Source organism: Bufo gargarizans, chromosome 3 (genome assembly GCF_014858855.1).
Source record: "Bufo gargarizans isolate SCDJY-AF-19 chromosome 3, ASM1485885v1, whole genome shotgun sequence".
In the NCBI taxonomy this organism is placed as follows: Eukaryota; Metazoa; Chordata; class Amphibia; order Anura; family Bufonidae; genus Bufo; species Bufo gargarizans.
This window is the reverse complement of record NC_058082.1, coordinates 622,900,309-622,917,543: the sequence shown is the minus strand read 5'-3', so window position 1 is coordinate 622,917,543 and position 17,235 is coordinate 622,900,309. Positions and strand designations below refer to the sequence as shown.

At 43.5% G+C, this 17,235-nt stretch overlaps 1 protein-coding gene across 4 annotated transcripts in view; it reads left to right on the top strand.

Annotated features, from left to right (window-relative positions):
* ROBO1 (roundabout guidance receptor 1) overlaps window positions 1-17,235 on the top strand; it is a 356,075-nt gene that overhangs the window by 65,908 nt on the left and 272,932 nt on the right. For all 4 annotated transcript variants that reach the window (XM_044284562.1, XM_044284560.1, XM_044284561.1 and 1 more), the window contains exon 2: window positions 12,031-12,357. In XM_044284562.1, the coding sequence (XP_044140497.1) occupies window positions 12,031-12,357 (327 nt within the window). The remainder of the gene's footprint in view (window positions 1-12,030; window positions 12,358-17,235) is intronic.

Below are 17,235 nucleotides of genomic sequence, written 5' to 3'. Positions count from 1 at the left end.
ACACTTATACTTACCTCCAGCAATGCGATGCGATGCAGGCCGCCTCTTCCGTCTGTGTCCCTCGCTATACGGCTCAGGCGACGCGATGACGTCATCGCGCCGCCTGCACCGGCCTGAGCTCTGATAGGCTGCCAGCACTAAGCCGGCAGCCTATCAGAGGAACAGGAGGGGACACACCTCTCCCTCCTCTGCCGCAGCACAGGCATCTGTATTGCCGTCCTGAGGGCGGCAATACACATGACTATGGAGATGAGCGCTTCCGCAATGGAGGCGCTCATCTCCTGCTCTGCCCTGCCGCCGGCCGCGGCCGCCCCCACTTGTCACCAGGGCCGCGGCCTTGCGGCACTCAGGCTTGCCGGCCCACCGGGAAATTTCCCGCTATCCCGGCAGGCCAGTCCGGCCCTGCGCTCGGCGCCTTTCGGGTGACAGCGCTGGGGTGCGGGGCACCCACTGCACCCCGTGTAGGATCGGCCCTGTGTCCAAGACAGCCCCCGGAGTGAAGACGTATCCCTTAAAGGCTAAGGGGCAATTCACGTGTGTCCGTCAGTGCAGAGAAAATCACAGAATGCATCCTCCAGCTCCAAAACACAGTCCAAGAATGAAACCTTTTTGGTGGCAGATGCCTTCTTCTCTGTCTTGTCATCTGCCAAATGATGGCTGCCTGTTTGATAGATTTCATGGCAGACGAAATCACTAAAGTTTTGGATTCGCCAAATGTAGAATCTTTTAAGAAATTTGTGATCAATTTGATTTCTGCAGAAAAGTTTACTCATCTCTAATTTCTACATTTTTGCAGTTCAGTGATGTATCATGTTGGAGCTGAAGGTGTTCTTTTCCAAAGTCCCTTCGACAACTTGTATCTAAGTAGTTTAATTATTATGTTCATCTGCCGGTTATATAGAAGACCATATTATTCCACCGATCTCAGTGTATAGGCTAGCATAAAACATTTAGCAAGTCCATTGGGTAACAGCACACAACAGCTGCGTGCCTACAGGCCTAACTGCACGTAATTAATCCCAGAGAAATCCCTCTACCTTCAAGGAACGTTCACATGGCTTTCAAGACTTGTTTGTGTTGTAGGAACTGCTTATAGTGCCACTTCTAGTTGAGGAGATCTTTGATCCAGAATTATAGGGGTTCTGTTTACACCGGCATCATGTATTCTGTAAAACTCAGCGATGCTTCCACTGCACAGATTACATATGGCTGCGGCCATCGGCTGACTTATAATGGTGTCCACCGTGGTGTCTTTTGTTTTGATGGAAAAAATAGTGCCGTAGGCAAGGTTATTCATACTGATACAGACAAGTGAATCGGCAACATTGTTTCAGTTTGCTGATATAAACAATTGAATTTGCAACATTGTTTCACACAGTTAACATATAAACATATTAGGGGGGGGGACTTTGTATGAATCCATATGAAAGATAAGGCACATGGAGGTACAGGACAAACTCCTCTACCTCCATAGGTGTCTCTGTATGATCCAGATCCTTTTTATATGGCTCTGTATATAATAATACGACCACGGTTATTTTTTACCTGCTGGTATAATTTCTATGTTCGCTCCTAAGTCGTGAAGAACAGAGGGAAGCGAATGGCTGGCCAAATAGTTTCATGATATCTGGACATTTTGAGGAAGTACAGCTCTGAACTGGGCTTTCATTCATACAATAGTTGAGATATCGTCTGCATGTGCCAGATAACACAGTCAAGGACGCCGGCACTGAGCAGGGGAGGCTGGATGGTGTGTGAGGGGATTGAGTGTCATATCCTGGTGTTCAAGGTACTATTACAAACTTGTTATCAATGGGCACCAGGAATTTGTGCAAACTAGGAAGGGGTTTATTAAATCCAAGCCGTTAGTCCTTCAACGTGCATCTCTCCCTGCCAGACGAAAGCCTGCGATGCAGCTGCTTACGTATTTATAGAAAAGACCCTCATGAAATGTCATCTGTCAGCTCAGGGTGCACATTCAAGAATGGTAAAATTCCAATAATCCAGAACATTGGCGATGACTGATTATTGTAAAAGGAGAAAAATGTTCCTTTTACTTTTGGGGCTTCAAGACTTCTCATACTCCTCCATGAGTTTTCTGGAGCTCTTCTAAAAGTGTTTTATTACCTTAATTTCTTCTCATCATAAGTAGATTTTAACCTTACTTTTATGAATATATTTATTTGAATGCGTTTAGTAGAATTTTTTTTAATATTGCTATTTCATATATAATTTGCATTATTATTCACTTACGTATTTTATTTCTTTGCATCAAAAAGTAGCTTTTAGAAGGTACTGGTTCTTTTTGTGGAGACCCAGTTAGTGTAAGCACTCCAAAACAGTTCTGTCTGTAGATGGCTGTCTCTGGTGTGGATCGTATTCTGTATGCTTCAAGGATCTTTGATGAGACATTGACTTACAGTGTAGCTACCTATAGGTGTCACAAGAGAGACAGTCTTCTTCCTTCTGCAGTTGAGCTAATTTGCAGAATTTGTCCCAGGAGGCATTGCCAGTAAAACTCTCCATACCAACAAGATATCTGCTAGGAGAAACATCACCTTCCAAGGGCTACTTTCTGACATAAAAACTCATGCACTGTAGACAGACACTTTCTACACACCTTGGAAAAAAAAATTGATTTCAAATTAGACAGTAAATTTGTTTGGTTGGTGACTGGAATGGAAATGGAAAGTGTTAGGCCCATATTACAGTGGCTGAGGGTCGGACAAATCATCGATAACAAGTGTTTATACGAACGCTTGTGAGCAATGATCCACCTGTGTAAAATTGCTGCCCAGAGAATGCTGTCAATCACTGATAACAATGATCCACCTGTGTAAAATTGCTGCCCAGAGAATGCTGTCAATCACTGATAACACCTCCCCATGTACAGCTATCAGTGACTGACAGCTATCTCTGTATACACACTTACACAGACCATGCGATCAATCACTGATAACATCTCCCCATGTACAGCTATCAGTGACTGACAGATACCTCTGTATACACACTTACACAGAGAATGCTATCACTGATAACACCTCCCCGTGTACAGCTATCAGTTACTGACAGCTATCTCTGTATACACACTTACACAGAGAATGCTATCAGACAATGATAACACCTCCCCGTGTACAAACATCAGTGACTGACAGCTATCTCTGTATACACACTTACACAGAGAATGCTATCAATCACTGATAACATCTCCCCATGTACAGCTATCAGTGACTGACAGCTATCTCTGTATACACACTTACACAGAGAATGCTATCAATCACTGATAACACCTCCCCGTGTACAAACATCAGTGACTGACAGCTATCTCTGTATACACACTTACACAGAGAATGCTATCAATCACTGATAACACCTCCCCGTGTACAAACATCAGTGACTGACAGCTATCTATGTATACACACTTACACAGAGAATACTATCAATCACTGATAACATCTCCCCATGTACAGCTATCAGTGACTGACAGCTATCTCTGTATACACACTTACACAGACCATGCTATCAATCACTGATAACATCTCCCCATGTACAGCTATCAGTGACTGACAGCTATCTCTGTATACACACTTACACAGAGAATGCTATCAATCACTGATAACACCTCCCCGTGTACAAACATCAGTGACTGACAGCTGTCTATGTTTACACACTTACACAGAGAATGCTAGCATGGGTGGGGGGGGGTCGCAGAATTAAGTTAGGTTTCAGCATGCCCGATCCTCTTCAATTATCTAAAGTTTACTCATCACCAGTCTGGCAGCAGTTTATTCGCCAAGCATGAGAACTTATGCGTTCTTGACATGCATGTATGACAGCCATGTTGCCACGTGTAGCCAGTATTATATGATCGATCTCATAACTAAACCTACTTCCCTCACTGAATTAGATTAGTTGGTAAAATGCTGTATTCATTGTTTTCTGAATATTACCAGCCATGAAAGAAAGCAACATTTCTGCTGCCTTGTATGACATGAACCTTGATTGTTATGTTGCAGCATTGTCTAAACTTCTGGTTGTTAGGAATATTATCCTCGATGATTCTCATTCAAGTCCCCGAGCTCTCCACTCAATCAGCAGGAACTCTTCATTCATCACTCTTCTCAATCAGACAGATGTTGTTCATTTCGTCGACAGCTTTCCTTGCGTTTATTGTGTGGGAAATTATATATTTTTTCTCTCTGTTGCCATTTGTTTCTTTGTCTGCTTTTGATTATATTTCACATCTCATGATTGAAAATAAAATCATAAGGGCAGAAGACGAATGTTACTCTTTCTGCCTTTTATCACATAATCTTCTCAAGGCCAAGGGCTTCCCTTCTGTGCGGAGAAACGTCATAATAAATATGTATGATGCTACCCAAATATGAATAAATGAAGATCACGGCTCCTTCTCCTTTTATGTGTCTATTTCATATAATCCAGCGCACGTTGTCTAGACCTTTGGAAGTTTTTATGCTACTTGATGCTTTTACAGCCCGTACAAATGCATTACATTTGAAACTGACTTTGCTTAAAGGGGTTTTCTGGGTGTTTGATATTGATGACCAGGATTGCTGTGTTGGCCCCTACTGATCAGCTGTTTGAGGAGGTTGTGGTGCTTCAGGGAGCACCATAACTATGGCTGAAATGATTCATCGATTTAATTGATGTAATCGAGGCAAAAAAATCTGCATCGAGGATTCGTTTAAATCACATGACCACAGAGCGTGAGTGAAGCTTCTCACTCGCCGCTCTGTGGACTCCCGTCAGCACCGCACTGCAGGACCTTGCATTCACACATCGTCAGCGCGCTGGCTGACGCTGTGTGTGACGTCAGGTCCCTAGTACATGCTCGGATGAAGACTCGTCTCCTGCGGACTCTGTGCCGGAAATGGTGGCACCTGTCATTTGGCATGGGGAAATGGGGGCACCTGTGATTTGGTATGGGGAAATGGGGGCACCTATGATTTGGCATGGGCTGGGGAAAATGGGGGCACCTGTGATTTGGCATGTATAACGTTATTGGCGGGGGGAGAGGGGTTAATGGGGGCACCGGTGGTTTGGGAGGGGCTGATCTAGGGGAGTGGGGGACTTGGTGGATGGCATGGAGGCACTGGGGAAGGGGGACATGGCAATCTGGATGGAGGGGCTGATGGCAGTGCCATCATGGGAGCACTGGGGGACATGGCATGGAGGGGCTGATGTTCTGATGACACTGGGGAGAGTGGGGGACATGGTGGATGGCATGGAGGCACTGGGGAAGGGGGACATGGCAATCTGGATGAAGGGGCTAATGGCAGTGCCATCATGGGGGCACTGGGGGACATGGCATGGAGGGGATACTGATCTGATGGCACTGGGGGAGTGGGAGACATGGTGTATGGTATACTGGGAAAGGGGGACATTTTTATAAAGCAATACATTATTTTAGGAAAGTTTTTCTTATTAGATTACTCGATTAATCGCAAAAAATAATCAATAGAATACCTGATTACTTAAATAATTGTTTACTGCAGCCGTAACCGCCTTGAAGGTTGCCAAGCACAGCGCCAACCATTGGATAGTGGTTGTTCTTGGTATTGCAGCTCAACCACATTCACTTGGCACGGGGGGGGGGGGGTAGGGGAAAGAGGCTGTGGCGCTTACCCGATTTGTTGCCGAGGGTGAAATCTGCATCCATATGAGCATGAATGACCTGCAGATTATGCATGTAAATTTGTCCATTGTATAAAATTACACCACACGTGAATCCACCCTAATATGTAGCCACTTCTCTGCCAAAATTAAAGACTAAGGCCTTCTTGGGGTAGGTTTCTTGGTGGGGTAGGGATCCCAGTGGCGGATGCTGGCCTTTTTTGGGTAGGTTTCTTGATGGGGTAGAGATCCCAGTAGTTGGATGCGCATTGATTCCAAAATTTTAGGACCCCCCCTTTTTAATTTATAGAAATCAACTTTAGATTTCTATCTTTCGGTATCTGAAATGTTGGTGGATATCCTTGATTTAATTTTATCACAGCTTTATTAGAATAATCTTCATGTTTAAATACATGAATAGTATGTATTATTTATTCCAGCAAACGCTCCCCCCTCCCAAGAAGTAATCTACATAGCTAATCTTCTGTCCTGATTTTCAGCATCATTTTCTGGGCATACACTGTGACAATATGATCTATTTTGTCCCAAATTTCAATTCAGCTGTTGGCAGCCCTGCAGACATGACACTTTGGATGCTGCTGTAAGAGATATGTGCTCTCGATAGGCAGAACACCAGTTACTGATTGTTATTGTGCAGCTGCAACATCTTTCAGAAATAGTCCAATTAAAGAGAGAGCTAATTATGAGGAGTATCACCTAATCTGCGGCATTAATTGCAATAAATAAGTGCCACCAACTTTCCAGCTGGATATGCAGATGATGGACAAATGAAGATGAGGTCTCTAATACTCGAAACCCCTGAACTCTCCAATTGTATAGCCACTGGAGTATGATGTAAAGTGTAGCTGTCGTTTCAGTTCATTTTAAATTTAATCTAGGGACAGGAATGTTAAACATTTTTAATATATGTATAATATAATTCATTAGGGCAAATGTTTCTAGAAATGTTTGTTCCAGAAAATGAGATGTAAAGAGCCTTCTTAGCAAAGCCTTCACAGGGTTACTAAGGAGAATCTGTCTTCAGCGTTTGACTGAGCGGTGAAGACACCTGTGTGCAGGGGAGGGCTGGCAGCCTTAGTCCTGGGGGGCAAATTCAGTCAAGTGGCCCATTTTTAGCCCCGCCCATTATTAAAAGCCCCTCCTACATATAATAGGCCACTCCCAACAAACACTGTACAGCTGAAATTCTATTGTTGCGGCCTGTCTCTACACATCATATGGAGAGGGGAGGCCTGTCCTGGCTGCACTGCCTGCTTCACATTATACAATAAAACAGCAGCAGACTACAGCCAGGAAGCTCCTCCGCTCTCCTCCCTCCCCAGATCCTGCTCAAGGCCTGTAGTTCCCCCCACCATCTGCCACCCGCCCGTGGCCTGCTGCCCCCTTTGGCCGTCCTCACCCAGCTCTGAATCCTCCTTCTGCAAATGGCAGGGGGAGGAGCCGGAGCATCTCCTCTCCTACATAGTGCCACATACCTCTTACATCCAGTGATGTCACCTTTGTTGTAGACGTTCTCTTTCCTCATCTTCTCAATTCAGACCAGACCGCCATGATGATTTTTCAGCCATCTCCCGTCTCTGCAGAGATTGACAAACGGATATTAGTTTCCCACATTGCCATCATCTTCACATCTTCTGAACACCCTTTCCTGCCACCCCCAATACTATACTGCAGAAACAATTCTTGGCACACAGTGCTCTAAAAAATAACTGACACTAATAGTATAAAGATAATGTCCCCCAAAAATAATTGTGCTAAGCTGATACTATGCCAGGGTGCCCCCAAAGTAACAGTGCTCCCCAAAATCCCACCAATAGAAATAATTCTCTGCCAGAGTACACTTAGTAGTAATAGTGCCCCTATAGTGCCCATACTAGTAATCATGTTCCTCATAGCCCCCCAGTAGTAGTAAAGCTCTGCATAATACCCCCTAGTAGTAATAATTCTCCCTATAATATGACAGTACATGAAATACCCCCGCTTAGTGCCCGCAGTTGAGCTAATGTCCCTATAATGTATGCCAGTATAAAATACCCCTATATAGTGCCCCAGTAAATGCCCTCATAGTGCTCCTCTCCCCCTTCCCATAGTGTCCCCCATAATATGCCAGTAAAAAAAATGCCCCTTCTTAGTGCCCTCAGCAGATGTCCCTAAAGTGCTCCTCTCCCCCATAATGTGCCAGTAAAAAATGCCCCTTCTTAGTGCCACTATATGCCCCAATAGTGCTCCACTCCCCCATAGTGCCCCATATAATGTCCCATAGTGCCGCTCTCCCCTATAGTGCCTCCCATAATGTGCCAGTAAAAAATGCCTCCTTAGTGCCACCAAATGCCATAGTGCCCCCCATAATGTGCCAATAAAAAAGGCCCCTTTAGAGCCCCCACTTCCCCATAGTGCTCCCAAATAATGCCCCTATAGTGACACCAGATGCCCCATGGTGCCTTCTCACCCCTATAGTGCCCCCATAATGTGCCAATAATTACAAAAAAGCCCCTTTAGAGCACCCAACTTCCCCCATAGTGCCAGCTCCCCCCCATAGTGCCAGCCCCCCCATAGTGCCAGCCCCCCCATAGTGCCAGCCCCCCATAGTGCCAGCCCCCCCCATAGTGCCAGCCCCCCATAGTGCCAGCCCTCTTCCCCCCATAGTGCCAGCTCCCCCTGCAAAGAAAAAAACCCAAAACACTAATACTTACCTTCACCTTCATCAGCAGCGATGCGATGCAGGCCTCTTCTGGCCTGTGTCCCTGCTGTGTGCTGCCCGGCTCAGGCGGCGAGATGATAATGACGTCATTGCGCTGCCTGAGCCGGCCTCTGATAGGCTGCAGGCATTAGTGCCTGCGGCCTATCAGAAAAACAGGGAAGGAGACGCCTCTCCCTCCCCTGCCCCACAGCACAGCCATCTGTATCGCTGTCCTGAGGACGGCGATACAGATGAATATGGAGATGAGCGCTTCCACAATGGAAGCGCTCATCTTCTACTGCCCGCCGCCACTGCTGACCGCCGCAATTATATCCAAGGCCGCGCCGCCTGTGGTGAACGGCGGTGCGGCCCCGAGGAATTTAAAAAAAATTATAATTATTTGTTAAAGACGGCCCAGCGGCCTTTTTTTTAGGGCGGCCTGGGGGGCAATTGCCTCCCTGGCCCCCGGCCCAGCCCGCCCCTGCCTGTGTGTAACATACAGAGGCTTCCAGCCTGCCTCATATCACTACCCCAGTCTCTGACTTTATACACGTGCCCTATCGCTGCCCATCACCCTGCCTATCTGCCAAAAAACTATGTAATTAAACATAGACTATATACTAAATAAACTGTTACAGCGCTACTCACTAGCTCTCCAGCTCCTTCATGCCAGAGGTCCAGACCCCCAAGTCTTTCCCTTCCTCTTCCCGTCAGGCCACTGGAGTAACTTCTCCTTGACCCGCTTTCTACCACCATTGCTTTTCTATGCCGATAGGGCACATGTGCACACCCCCAGGCTCTGAAAGGGCCAGCAGACACCATAATCTTCTCCAGCCATTGACTGGTTACCCATAGACATTTGAGGCACCTTCTCCCATGGTAAGGTGTCTGAGCAATAAGTTCCAGTTGGCTAGTGTCCTGCAAAGGTGTGTTGTTATATGTATTATCGTAGTATTAGTAGTATTATCCAGCTCACCTCCTTGGCCTTTGTTCTCCCGTGTGTCCAGAAACCTTTGGGTGTGTCCCAGTATAGCAGAAATAAATGAAAAAAATGGTTTCGGCACTGAAGTTGTAGTCCAATAAAAACTTATTTATTGCAACTTGTGTACATCAGCAGACACAACCACGAAGCATGTGGTAATCATTGACGCGTTTCGGACAGTCTGTCCTTAGTCGGTTACGACTAAGGACAGACTGTCCGAAACGCGTTAATGATTACCGCATCCTTCGTAGTTGTGTCTGCTGATGTACATAAGTTGTAAAAAAGAAGACATTTTTTATTGGACTACAACTTCAGTGCCGAAACCATTTTTTTCATTTATGTGTGCTGTTATATGTTTGTCTGCCTGTGTACCTACTTCTGGCTGTTTTTTGGATTTGACCCTTTGTTGCCTGACATGACCTCTGCCTGATCTCCATAGTGACCCTTCGCTGCCTGCCAGACTGTCACAAACTACGGTACCCCATGGGTCAGCAGTCACTTAAACAGAGCCTTCTCTGAGAGGTAGCGGCCTGGTAGTTCCCCTGCAGCAAAGTCAGATCCAAGTGTAGGGGTTAAATGGTTAGGAGTAGCCCCACAACAAATCTGTTCAAGTGACACAGTGGGTCCACACTGGCTGCTTAACATGAACTTACATGCCAGCAAATATGATTTCCCCATGTGGCCCTCCGGCCACACCTCCTATGTCTATACTCACGTTTCTGCCCTGGTCAGATGTCCTCCTCTTTCAACTAGTCTTTCAATGCAACACCCAAATTAGACCGAAGTGTGCCCTTTCTGAATATCCTATTGATGACCTCTCCGGGTGACAGGTGTTTTTTTAAAGTGTCTGGATCTGCGTTTCCTGTGTTTTGGCTGGAGGCATTTCTTCTCCTTTTCTGGTTACATCTTCTTATCGTCTAGTAAATATGACACGCCTTGTCACTTATTAATGCTGGGAAGAAATTCAATCCATCATATACGTGCAAGGAAAGAAAAGGACTTAGCCATATAGATTACTATGTGTTATTTACCAAGAGGCAACTGTCTAGCCTGCAAATCTGTATCACTTGATAAAAAAACTAAACTAACTTCCCAGTCTTGTCTTAAAACACAAATGTAAAGAGTATTTTCTCAAAGGATGCGTGAAACGTATTAAATGATGGGTCCAAAAGCAAGATACCTCTGATAATTGATGGGTGCAGAGTTTTTAAACTTGACAAATGTTCTTCAGTGCGTTGCATGTTTGACAAGTAAATGATAGGATTGGTGTTGATTGCAGGATTTATATAATATTCCGGTAATAGATGGTCTCTTGTTCAGCAAAATGCACATTTAATAGGTCTTAAACATCGTGACTCAAATGCATTTTCGATTTTTTTTTTTATAACTTTTACATAAAGGGGAAGATTATAATTCTCTCGTCAAGGTCATTAAATCCCTTAGGGAACTATGTCACTGACATTCCTGCTAATGTGGAGTATCTGCCAATCATGGGAATTTTAGATCCTTTTCATTTTCACCACTTTTCCAAGGTTTGGAATTTGAGGTCATATTACAGATTGTCATTAATGGAAATGCTGTACTTGTTACATTATCTTGTTTGCTTATTTCCTGAGACAGTGAGCAGGTCACAGGCTTAGGCTACTTTCACACTCGCGTTTGGTGCGGATCCGGCATGGATCTGCACAGACTGATCCATACCGATAATACAACAGCAGGCACCTATTCAAAACTGATCAGTTTGTGTTATCTTTAACATTTGGCCAAACGGATCCATCTTGAACACCATTGAAAGTCAATGGGGGGGGGGGGGATCCGTTTTGCATTGTGTCAGTGAAAACGGATCTGTCCCCCCCCCCGTTTGCCTCCGCCTGCAGGCAGCATTTTGGTGTCCGCCTCCAAAGCGGAATGGAGACGGAACTGAGCTAAACTGATGCATTCTGAACGGATCCTTATCCATTCAGAATGCATTAAGGGTAAACCTGATCCGCTTTGGACCGTTTATGAGCCCTGAACGGATCTCACAAACGGAAAGCCAAAACACCAGTCTGAAAGAGGCCTTAGCTAGAAGCTCCTAGACCTCAGTGCAAGATCTGTTAACAAGGCCCCCCATCAACCATGTTCCTTTTACAATATTGATGACCCCTTATGTAGCAAGTATTTTGGATCATGTATGGTGCCAGAGCTTGGGTGTACTTGCTACCTCTGAGCCCCTTATTGGTACACCCTCGAGGGGAAACTTTATTTAATATTGTTTTCTTCTTGGAAGTTCGACTTGTTTTGACCTTGATCTTGACTGTGTTACCATTCAACAGATTCTCGACAGGTCCCACCCTTTTTGTTTGTCATATTTTCCATTCTCTTTTAGCCTACAATGTTTGTCTATCCTCAGATGCTTGATATTGACACACATACTGAAATGTTCACACAATTCTGGGAAGTGTGAGATAGTAAATCATATTCTAAGGCAGAAGATCTAGAAAGAGGACCTCTTGCACTGATTTCTGACTAGAACGTAGAGTGAGTTTTTCTTTCAGTGAAATTGGAACATGTGACGATAGAAAGAGAGAGATACAATAAAAAATAAAAAAGGCTAGAGACTGTTATACATCAATTTTCAGGGCAATTGGAGCACAGGGATTGCAATGCTATCTTTTGCAATTTTAGAGTTGTTACCTATAAAAAAAAGTTAAATGTCTGCTTTCCTTTCTAGGCTCACGTCTTCGCCAAGAAGATTTCCCGCCTCGTATTGTGGAACATCCGTCAGATCTTATAGTCTCAAAAGGTGAACCCGCGACACTAAACTGTAAGGCAGAAGGCCGTCCAGCTCCATCAATTGAGTGGTATAAAGGAGGTGAAAGGGTGGAAACTGATAAAGATGACCCACGCTCTCATCGAATGTTACTGCCGACTGGATCTCTATTTTTTTTACGCATTGTCCATGGACGCAAAAGCAGACCGGATGAAGGGGTCTATGTCTGTGTTGCACGGAATTACTTGGGAGAAGCAGTCAGCCACAATGCGTCTCTTGAAGTAGCCAGTAAGTGAATATATATTTTTCAGTTCCTTCAAGACTATATTTTTTATTAATCACTTTTATCTAAATTCTTTCTGTGTAAGATGGTGACTTTTTAGGCTGGAGATGGGGAAAAAAGGTTCTCATTTTTATTGACAAATTGAAAATGCAATTTTCCTGTGCCCGTTGTATGTCATACGGTGCTAAAGGAAAGTGAATATTACTCCATAATAAAGAGTTTTACAGAACCATTTTCTAATCAGCTTAAAACAGGAATATTATTAGTGCATATATTGGGTTGCCACCTTATTATTTAAAGTTGGAGATATAAGCATAAGAACACAGTTATGTGAATTGTACATGTGGTCTATCGTAAGCCCACTCCAAAAAAGAAAAGGTCTCCACAACCTTTCCCTAAACCCTTTAGCCAGAAGGCCCCACAAGTGTCAACAACTAATGGCAACCTATTGATGAAGTTTGAAGAGAGTCTGACACCCTGATTTTGGACCAATGCCTACAGTAAAGGCTGATTCTGCAGGCGATTATCGGGAAAGCAATTGCCTGCTCGCTAGCGGAGGAGACCGCTGCTACAGTATTACATGCAGCGATCTCCTCCACAGCATGTGAACGCTGCAAACACTCATTAGTGATGATTGGCCCAACAATCACCTGGTGTAATACAAGCTTTATACATGAGTAGTACATGAGATATGGAGCCCAGATCACAGTTTTTTATCTTCCTACTGCCTCTTGGTTCTCCGCTGTCAACGCTCAGAGCTGCATTGAAATACATTGTCAGGACTGCTGTGCATGTACGTGAGTCTTTTCCATTAAGTTACAACAGTGCAGCAGTCTGGACTGTGCATTTCAGTGCAGCTTTGAGTGCTGACAGGTGGAACTGGGGGAAGTAGAAAAATATATATATATATTATATTTTTTTTTACCTGATCTGCAGTACTACTCATGTATTACTGTAGGTAATAGTCCAAAGTCGGGGTGACCGACTCTCTTTAAGGGGATCCGCGTGTGCTTAGTGTCGGCTGTGGCTGCCGCCTAAACATCCCCCAGGGCTCTGTGCACACATAGAATAGTTGAGTAGTAATTTTGTTCAAATGCCTGAGAACATTTGTTTGTAGATATTAACTACATACCCAGTTATCTTTAAGACTAGGGAAGGAAGAAACTTGTGCAGCTGGTCTGAAGAAACAGGACGCAACGTGTATACAATTGTATGATGTAAATCCACCAAGAATGTTACAAAATTTCCATTGTCTTCCAGAGTGGGGGTGGGGAGGTGGACTTATGCCGTAGTGGTCAATTCCCAAGCTCAATGCCACTATCCTCTACTGAGTTCATGACAGATGTTGGGTCCTAATATGCCGTACAAGTTTCTATTGAGCCCTAGCCTTAGGAAGACTCCAGTTCTAATCATGTCCTCTAAGAGCATTCCGTTCAGGATGCATCAGTTCAGTCCCTCTTACGTTTTTTGGCCGGAGAAAATACCGCAGCATGCTGCGGTTTTCTCTCTGGCCAAAAATCTTGAACACTTGCCGGAATGCCGGATCCCGCATTAATTTCCATTGAAATGCATTGGATCCGGCCCCAAGTGTTCCGGCAAAACGGATTCAGTTTTGCGGCCTGCGCATGCACAGACCTTTAAAAATGTGAAAAAAATAAATACCAGATCAGTTTTTCCAGATGATAACCGGAAATACGGATCCGGTATTGCAATACATTTGTGAGACTTATCCGGATCCGTCTCACAAATGCATCAGTTTGCGTCCAGATTTACGGAACTGCCTGCCGAAATCCTCTGCCACAAGTGTGAAAGTACCCTAACATTCATATAAACTACTTTCCATCCCTGGGGCCTTCTAGTTGAGAAGATATTTATCCACCAACACGCGTAGACTACTCTCTTTAGCTGCTGAGAGAAGTATGCCGGTAGAGAGCAGGTATTAAATAGTTGTTGATGGAAACAGTTTGTTAACCTTCACTGACACCTATTGCATTACTAATTTGAAAGTACCTTCAGCTTAAGGGAGGTCACCAATTCACCAGGGATGAAGATATGTTGATCCTACACAGAATAATGTGACAGTAACATTACAGGATCTTGAAAGTTACAGAAAAACCATAGGAAATTTCATTTTCATGTGTGATCACAGCTCTCACAGCTACTTCACCTTGAGGTTGAGTGGTCGGAGAAGGCTTGACTTTGCTGATCATCTGGGAATAGGAAAGCTCCTCAGTGTCTGTAAAACTTTCCATCCACCCTTTCACTGTAATCTTATCAGGATGGCTTGGAACAGAAGCCATTTACACATTTAGAAACTGTCAAGTGAATTTAATAAGTTGATATAATAACTATGACTTTCTCACGAGCCAAGCCAAACTGGACTATTGGCATAATCCACAAATGCAAAAGCTGGACTCGGTCCTCAATTCATGAAATGGTGTGTGTATATATTTAGTATCTTAAATAAGCAAGACAGTAGTTTTCTAGATTATTATTTTTTTTTAAACTTAGTTCTTTCCAAGCGTGATTTATGTTACATAATCAGACTACAAAAACACCAGTAGATGAGAACATTAAATTGAAACTTGAACTGATTATGTTCTCAAATTAGCAGTGGTGTGTCGTTACACTGATAGAGGGGTCTGTGTGTGTCTTAGCCGGCCGACAATGTTATTCTTGGGTTTATTATATCAATAACTCTTTAGGGTTGTTATCTGGGTTACGACATAAAACATATTTCACTGCATTCATTGCCAGGGCCTAAACAGAAGAATATCTGTGATTTAATAGTTAAGCGTACATTTAATAGTTTATAGTGGCGAAATGCCCTGACCGCTTGGCCTTAATTTCTGTGGTCAGTATTTGAACTTTTATGCTTTTGTCTTTTTAGAGAATTTGAGTTTTATGGCTGGTGAATTACACTGTGCGGTTTTCCAGACACATTTATTTTTTACCATGGCATAAGAAAACAAAATAACACCTAATGCTGCCGCCTCCCAGGTCCCTACCGGTCTTTGTTCACCCAGCTTCCATCGATGACATTTTGACTTATGATATGACCACTGAAGTCAATCACCACGGATGTCACTGCTGTTGCCAGTGATTGGTCATGATGGTCACGTCATGTTGACACATGATCAGCTAAAGCAAAGGCCAGTGCAAGACCCATGAAGTTTTGGCATGGGATTGACAGGGAATTAGTAAGGTAAGTATTACTTAAAAAATGTGTCTGGACAGCTCCTTTTAATAAACAGTCATTCAGTTTCTTATATGAATTAAAGGCTTGTTCTCAATAGGACAACCCTCGGTCTATATGCCTTAGAGTACATAGATGTCATAGAGGGGACTCCTCCACAAAGGACCCCACAAATTATATGATTTCTTATTCATTTGAATGGGATTCATGCAATACCACTGTTCTCCTATAGTGGTCACTGCAGGAGAAATGTGTGGACATCTACAACCTTTCTTGGCAATTACAGCTGGTCACAGGTGGGTTTCAACTGATGGAACCCTGGCGATCATTTGGTTGTCAGCAGATCCTTATTTAGAGGTTATTTTGTAGTATTGAGGTGGAACTTCCACCGTACAAGACAAATCCAGTCTTGTTTGGACATCCATAAAAAAAAAAATTCCATACATTTTACTGTTGGATTTTCCATTTGTTTTTCTTAGTTTGGTGATCTCACGAGTTTAACTGCCAATAAAACTATTATCTCATGGCTTTTCCTGTTTCATTCAGACCAACTGGTCTAGAGGACTGCCATATTGTACCTGAAACGTATAATAAGGGTCCATTCACACTTCCGCAAGTGTTTTGCGGATCCGTAGAATACTGACACCGGCCATTTGCACATGGCAGGCACTATAATAGAAAATGCCTATTCTTGACCGCTATTGCGGACAAGAATAGGACATGTTCTATTTTTTTTCTGAGCCGCGCATCGGAAGTTCGGGGCTGCGGAACGGAAGTGCGGATGCGGACATCACACTGTGTACTGTCTGCATCTTTTCCGGCCCAATTGAAAATGAATGGGGCCGCATCCATTCCGCATAATTGCGGAACGGATCCAGACCATTTATGCGGACGTCTGTATGGAGCCTAATAGATTTGCAGTTGAGATGGCGCTGGTAGGGGAAGATCGCCCCACATCATAGTAATACAGTTATCTATTGTGTTTCTGTTCTACAAGCAGGGTCCTCCATGGACCATTTCTAATTTATCTATTTAGCCTTTCAATAAATGTCTACATTTTTTAAATATTGTTGAAACTTTTGTCCCAGTCATAATTTAATAACCTCACATTCAACATGCCTTTCACATTCCATAATCTCCTCTAGATTTACATCCACCAAGGTCATTTTTTAGTTAGGGAAGATATAAGAAACATGAAGAACGTAAGGTTGGAGAGAAACATAAATTAGGTGCATCAAGACCCAGAAATAATATAATGTAAGTCCGAATGTGCTGTTTTACCGTAATAAATCATTTTTAGAGCACGTCCAGATCCTTTCAATAAAACCATGATTAAAGCTCTTTTTCAGGTCCCAGAAATCTTGAATGACTAACATATGTACATAGTCATATTATTTTGCATATAAATTGTTTATGAAGGTGGACGAGTGATGCAGACTAGAACAAGTCAAGGACTTGCCCCGACAATCACTTTGCCTACATTTTTTAGACAAGAAAGTAAAAAAGAAGCAATAGCTCATATAAAAGCTCAATGATGTAAGAGCAATTTAAATGTCACTTACTATGAATAACATGTATCTTCAAAGTGCGTATTCTGGCTGTGCAGACAATTACATATAGTTAGAGAGATTCTATTGTGGATTTTTTTTTTTTTTCCAGGATGGATTTGTGTAAATGTATGTGAAGA